Source organism: Olea europaea, chromosome 9 (genome assembly GCF_002742605.1).
Source record: "Olea europaea var. sylvestris chromosome 9, O_europaea_v1, whole genome shotgun sequence".
NCBI classification, from domain to species: Eukaryota; Viridiplantae; Streptophyta; class Magnoliopsida; order Lamiales; family Oleaceae; genus Olea; species Olea europaea.
The window spans coordinates 1,969,655-1,976,849 of record NC_036245.1 but is presented as its reverse complement, the minus strand read 5'-3'; the positions used below and the strand labels follow the sequence as shown (position 1 = coordinate 1,976,849).

Below are 7,195 nucleotides of genomic sequence, written 5' to 3'. Positions count from 1 at the left end.
CCGAGCTGCATGAAATTAGTCCCTGCTGCTGGAATTTCTTTCATGTGTTATGAGGCATGCAAGAGAATACTGGTCGAGAAGGACGATTCATGAAAAAGCAAACAGGCCAAGGAAAAGGGCTCGACCTTGAGGAGTTCCAATTCTTGTTCTCTCATTTACAAAGGTGATTAAAGATGACATCCTTTCATCTTGTTTTCTTATTTCCTATGGAGGAATATTATTCATGAGAGATAGATAGTACTTGTGTTTTGGCTCTACCGGTTGGTTTTGGTTAAGAGTTTTTTCTTTTTCAAACTGCCATACGGTTCTTCTAGGTGTTCGCAGAATAATTCCGGTTTCAATGCATTGAAATAATGTAATTTGCAACACCTATTGCTTTTGCCCTTTGGAAAATGTTGTAAGAAGTACTAGAAAAACCGCTAATTTATGCAATGCATTGCTATTGTCGATATTAGTTATTAGCATAACTAATCTTCTACCCATAGTGAGCAAAAGATATGTTGTCCACCACGTTATCAGTATTTTAGACCTCATCAGTGATTTGGCTAACACTACATGTTGCCACATCATTGGTGGGCAACATATTTACTTTCCATAGTGTGCAGAAGATCAGTTCTGCAGACTGCAGTTATTAGTTTCTATCGTTTTGTTTTCCATCGCCACATGCCTCTTTTTGGTGTTAACTCTTCCTTCTCTCAATGAGTAACTTATTTGTAACTTTGATCACTTCCTAGAAGTAAACTTACTTTGTGATAATCGGATTGTGTTCATCTCCAACCAGTCGTGGTCTCGGGTACCTATCAGCATTCGCCACCCTGAAGAACTGCAAGGTGAGAAATCACGTGACATCATTACCCTCTTGAGCCATGTTAGAATTTGACTTCGTCAAAACTTAAAAGTAGATGAAAATTTCTCTAGCTTTTTTTTGCAATTTGATCTTTAATTTCTTGTGGAGATGAGGAAAGAACAAAACCCAGAATGAGTTTGGGAGATTCATATGCTTGATATATAATGGAGTGCATGTGGAATACAAGAAGGCATATTCCACTTACTCAATTATATCATCACTCAATGCCAAAAGACTGATTTTATCAGCAATATTTGCCCTTGTTTTATGTATTTGGATAAATACACTCAAAATTTCAAAAATTAAATTAAATAATTTTGATGGTGTTGATTGGTTTAATAACTCATCATTGACAATTCTAAGCTTTTCCTTTTGCATTTATAATCCGAAAACATGTGAAAGGAGACTGGAGTTATGGATCAACCTGGACTGGGCCAAAAATTAATCTATATCCCAGGCTTGGCTTGAACCGCCCAATAAAGACCCATTTAGAGGCCAAACCGGGCCTCCGGTTCTGACACCACTTGATCCATGCAAGATATACAGGTGATCCACTCAACTCTTAGTACTGTTTGGGTTTCACACATTTTTCAATAAAATAATATTATATTTAAATTTAAATTTATTTCATCTTTTAATCGCACATTTTTGAAAAATTACTATTTTAAAATACATTATCCCCAAATTTTGATTTTAATGGAGCCCAAACAAGGGCTTAATGATATCTAATAACTAATGAAGTAAACAAAAATTGCAGAATTAAACGAAAAACATAGTCTCACAAGAAACTTTGATCCTTGCCCATATACATTTCTTTCCGCTGCCAGCCATAGAAAATTGAACGACATGAAAATTAATCTTTAATTTATCAAAATTGAATTTTGAATAGTAAAATTCTGTCTGAAGTCCACAAACAAAAGATACGAACATCAAAACAGAAGCAATGAGAGGGAAAATAAAATCAAATAATACACTTTTTAACTTTGTTCTTCACCAATTGTACCGGCCCTGACTATAGGTGAGGTAGGCGATGACCTAAGACCCCACTTCGGTGAGGGCCCAAATTTTTTTTTAATTTTTTTTTTATTTTACATGTATTTTTACATATACATAGGATCCCATATTTGAAATTGGTCTAAGGCCTCCAAAATCTCAGGACCGGCCTTGCACCATCTCCAGCTCTATCATCACCAGCCGCCATCAATTCGTCGAAATTGAAATCATCAAAGTTCTACAAAATTGAAAAGCCAGGGACCCAAATGTAACAAAAATAAGTTGAAGTGCTACATTATGCATACGGTGGGTGACCTCAGTAATTTTCCCAACATTTTATAATGTAACATTAAGAAAAAAAAGAAAGGTTCTAATAAAATATGGTGAGAAAGATTATCTTGTGAAGCTGAAAGTCTTACTCTTCTCAACTGAAAATCCATTATTTTTCAGAATTTCAGCCACACTCACCACTGTGGAAATAGCTACGACCATGGAAGAATGCTGATAAATTATGGAGTAATTTTTAACAAGAATCGAACCGAACCAAAATTTTCGGGTATTTAGTAAATGGAACCGTCGGGTCCAAATATAATTATGGAACCGTTCGGGTTCAGTTCGGTTCGGTTCGATTCGGTTCCGTTCGGTTCTGTACTATAATTAAATTTTTTAACATTTATAACAGCATTATATAAATACAACTAATGACACATTCAATGGTTTTGAAATGTCATAGACTCGTAGACTATCTTGTTCAAATGATCGCTACGATCAAAATTTCGGTTGGCGGAGGTCACAGCGTCGGTCGACGATTGTATATGTTTTGGAATGTCAGCGAGGCTGCGAGAGTCGAGACAGCGTTATACACTTTAGTATATATATTTAGGGTTATTTAGTGAGTTGGATCTTGTTAGGCTAAGAAATGAGACAATAGAAGGGGTAATTGAGCCAAAAATTAAAAAATTAGAAATGAAACAAATTATTTGGCCAAAAATTTGGATTTAGAAATTGTTAATTTATTAATTTCTTTAGAAAAAATTAAAATTAAAATAATTTGATTTATTTAATATAAAAAAAATTAGAAATATTCGGTTCTTATTCGGTTCTTCGGATCTTGGTCTAGAACCGAGAACCGAACCGTACCCGTCGGTTCTCAATTCAAATAGCCGTTCGGGTATTTAATTTGACAAGAACCGTCGGGTTCGATTCGGTTCAGTTCGGTTCAGTTCGGTCGGTTCGGTTCGGGAGATTTGCCCAGCCCTAGTCCTAAGTTGTGATAACGAGTTTACTTGAGTTAATATTTCTTAAAAAGTTCCTTTTAATGATGTAGGGCCATCAGTATATACTATTGGCATTTTAGCTACTTTTGTCCTTAACTTTTTCCTTGCTGCTAAAAAAAATATGTTTGTCTGGGAAACAATAACTTGATTTTGAAGGCTTAATTGTTAAATAATGGCGTAAACAATTTTCAGGCACATTGATGAGCTCCTTGTGGATTTGTTCAATTTTAAAGGATAAGACAGCTATAGACTCGTAGGGAAACAAAAAGGGATTGTTGTTAAAAAGAAATGGGCACCCTATTCTGAAGTTGGGTTGTACTTTACATCCTGTCCTGATGATTTTAACTAATAAATCTGTATGTATTGCTTATAAATTGGCACTTTTGTCTGAAAAACGTGCAGTTATTTGCTTATGACACAGTTAAGAAGCAGCTGACACCAAAACCTGGAGAGCATCCCAAACTATGCATACCTGCTGCTCCAATTGCAGGTGCTGTTGCTGGAATTAGCTCTACCTTATTCACTTACCCGCTCGAGCTGCTCAAAACTCGACTCACTGTGCAGGTATATAAATGTCTGTCAGCCCATTATTTTTTGAGTAATTCCTTGTCAGATTTTTTTGCATTTACTGCCCTTTTCATCTGCAGAGGGGCGTCTACAAAAATCTTGTCGATGCATTCCTGAAAATTGTAAGGGAAGAGGGACCTGCAGAACTATATAGAGGCCTCACTCCGAGTTTAATAGGAGTAATTCCATATGCTGCCACAAATTATTATGCCTACGACACTTTAAGAAAGTCTTATAAGAAAGTCTTCAATGAGGAGGAAATCGGAAATATTGCTACCCTTTTAATTGGATCTGCAGCTGGTGCAATTTCAAGCAGTGCAACTTTCCCTCTTGAGGTGGCTCGAAAACATATGCAAGCCGGCGCTCTCAATGGGAGACAATACAGAAACATGCTTCATGCCCTTTTAAGTATACTTGAACACGAAGGGGTCTCAGGTTTATACCGGGGCTTAGGGCCGAGCTGCATGAAATTAGTCCCTGCTGCTGGAATTTCTTTCATGTGTTATGAGGCATGCAAGAGAATACTGGTCGAGAAGGACGATTCATGAAAAAGCAAACAGGCCAAGGAAAAGGGCTCGACCTTGAGGAGTTCCAATTCTTGTTCTCTCATTTACAAAGGTGATTAAAGATGACATCCTTTCATCTTGTTTTCTTATTTCCTATGGAGGAATATTATTCATGAGAGATAGATAGTACTTGTGTTTTGGCACTACCGATTGGTTTTGGTTAAGAGTTTTTTCTTTTTTCAAACTGCCATACGGTTCTTCTAGGTGTTCGCAGAATAATTCCGGTTTCAATGCATTGAAATAATGTAATTTGCAAAACCTATTGCTTTTACCCTCTGGAAAATGTTGTAAGAAGTATTAGAAAAACCGCTAATTTATGCAATGCATTGCTATTGTCGATATTAGTTATTAGCATAACTAATCTTCTACCCATAGTGGGCAAAAGATATGTTGCCCACCACATTATCAGTATTTTAGACCTCATCAGTGATTTGGCTAACACTACATGTTGCCACATCATTGGTGGGCAACATATTTACTTTCCATAGTGGGCAGAAGATCAGTTCTGCAGACTGCAGTTATTAGTTTCTATCGTTTTGTTTTCCATCGCCACATGCCTCTTTTTGGTGTTAACTCTTACTTCTCTCAATCAGTAACTTATTTGTAACTTTGATCACTTCTTAGAAGTAAACTTACTTTGTGATAATCGGATTGTGTTCATCTCCAACCAGTCGTGGTCTCAGGTACCTATCAGCATTCTCCACCCTGAAGAACTGCAAGGTGAGAAATCATGTGACATCGTTACCCTCTCGAGCCATGTTAGAACTTGACTTCGTCAAAACTTATAAGTAGATGAAAATTTCTCTAGCTTTTTTGGCAATTTGATATTTAATTTCTTGTGGAGATGAGGAAAGAACAAAACCCAGATTGAGTGTGGGAGATTTTTGTGCTTGATATAATGGAGTGCATGGGGAATACAAGAAGGCATATTCCACATACTCAATTATATCATCACTCAATGCCAAAAGACTGGTTTTATCAGCAATATTTGCCCTTGTTTTATGTATTTGGATAAATACACTCAAAATTTAAAAAATTAAATTAAATAATTTTGATGGTGTTGATTGGTTTACTCACTCATCATTGACAATTCTAAACTTTTCCTTCTGCGTTTATAATCCGAAAACATGTGAAAGGAGTACTGGAGTTATGGATCAACCTGGACTGGGCCAAAAATTAATCCATATCCCAGGCTTGGCCTAAACTGCCCAACAAACCGGGCTGATGAAGACCCATTTAGAGACCAAACCGGGCCTTCGGTTTTGACACCACTTGATCCATGCAAGATATACAGGTGATCCCTTCAACTCCTAGTCCCTGTTTGGGTTTCATCATGCATTCTTCGATAAAATAATATTATATTCAAATTTAAATTTATTTTATCTTTTTAATCAAAGATTCTTAAAAAATTGCTATTTTAAAATACATTATCCCCAAATTTTGATTTTAATGGAGTCCAAACAAGGGCTTAATGTTATTAAAATATTAATAAATATTTATATGCACGTTTCCGGTTTCTATTATGTTATTAAAATATTAATAAATAAACTGGTGCCTTAATTATCGCAATTAGGATATTCATTAAGCTAACTTCCATATTATACCAATTCCTCTCTCTCTCTCAATATCTTCTGCACGATTCCAAACTACCCAAAACTTTTGCCCCACGAATTCGCTTCGATCGTACGTTTGATTTCACATTCGGTAATTTCGAAGTCTCTCGTTTTCCATTTTGCAACTGTGTTATCAGCTTCATTCGTAGTAGTATATAATCTGTTCAAGTAGTTTTCGCCCAATTTTTTTTGCTTGGGATCAACAAGCGAAGTGAAATGGAGGAATCGAAGGGCGCAAAACCGGTTACTAATGTCGAAGACATGTCAAAACGAACAAAAAAGAGGAAAACTGAGCAGAGCCCCAAAAGAACCTCACCTAAGAAGCACGTCGTTTCGGTGTCCGCGAGAAAAGTGCGATCAAACAAGGTTTTTTAAATTTCTGGTGTATGCGTTCTGATTTTAGTGGCACACATGTTGGTTGAATCATGGGTTTAGCACTATTGAACATTAATTTGACATCTGTAAACTTAATCAGTTGTAATCATAGGATTAAAGTTTCGTCACCTCATTGTGTGTGAACAACATGTGTGGTGAAATGTGTTTTGTTTACCCCGTCGATGAACATGACCATCATCAACAATGAAGGTTCATGTGATGAATATGTCAATCTGTGACCGAGACAAATATGAATTTGTGGCCTTAATCAATGGATGACATTATGCATATACTGAACTGATTGTTAACGTAATCGTTGAAGAGTTTTATGTGACCATGAGCTCCAATTTGTGACTACGTTTTTTAACACACTTATGGCGTGTGACCATGATATCCGTCGGTCACTAAGGTGGTTGTGCATGCGAGGCTTGAATTCATATTATTACGCATGCCGGCGACCATGTTATTATTGTCTTACGACACTGTGAATATGTTTTGTGGCGTGAGTACACCGTTACATATATATGTGACCCTTTCAAAATAATCAGTTTTCTAGGCTGACTGTGTGATTTGACTACGTTTGTGTGTGAACAACATGTGTACTGAAATGAGTTTTTATTACACCATCTGTGAACATGACCATTATAAACATGACCATGTGACCAATATGTGAATCTGTGACCGAGACAATTATGAATTTGTGCCTTTAATGGATGACATAGTGCATGCATGTGACCTGATTGATAACATAGTTATTGAATAGTTTTATGTGACCATGATATCGAATTATGAATATGTTTTTGTGGTCTAAGTGCACAGTTGCATACATATGTGACCTGTACAAAACAATTTGTTTCAAGCTAACTGTACAGGTGCATGCATATCTATGTGTTTGTGCTTTCACTACATTTGTTTAACATTACGTCATTCTAAAAACTTCGTGTAGGCCTGGCAATT

The 7,195-nt window shown here is 36.4% G+C and overlaps 1 protein-coding gene across 2 annotated transcripts in view; it reads left to right on the top strand.

Moving 5' to 3' along the window:
* LOC111399388 (adenine nucleotide transporter BT1, chloroplastic/mitochondrial-like) overlaps nucleotides 1-7,195 on the top strand; it is a 10,563-nt gene that overhangs the window by 2,326 nt on the left and 1,042 nt on the right. Inside the window, exons 2-3 of one of the 2 annotated variants that reach the window (XM_023026666.1) lie at nucleotides 3,520-3,681; nucleotides 3,765-4,153. In XM_023026666.1, coding sequence (XP_022882434.1) covers nucleotides 3,520-3,681; nucleotides 3,765-4,153 — 551 coding nt within the window. Of the gene's footprint in view, nucleotides 1-3,519; nucleotides 3,682-3,764; nucleotides 4,619-7,195 lie in introns of those variants that run through there. The other variant, XM_023026665.1, reaches the window with a different exon arrangement.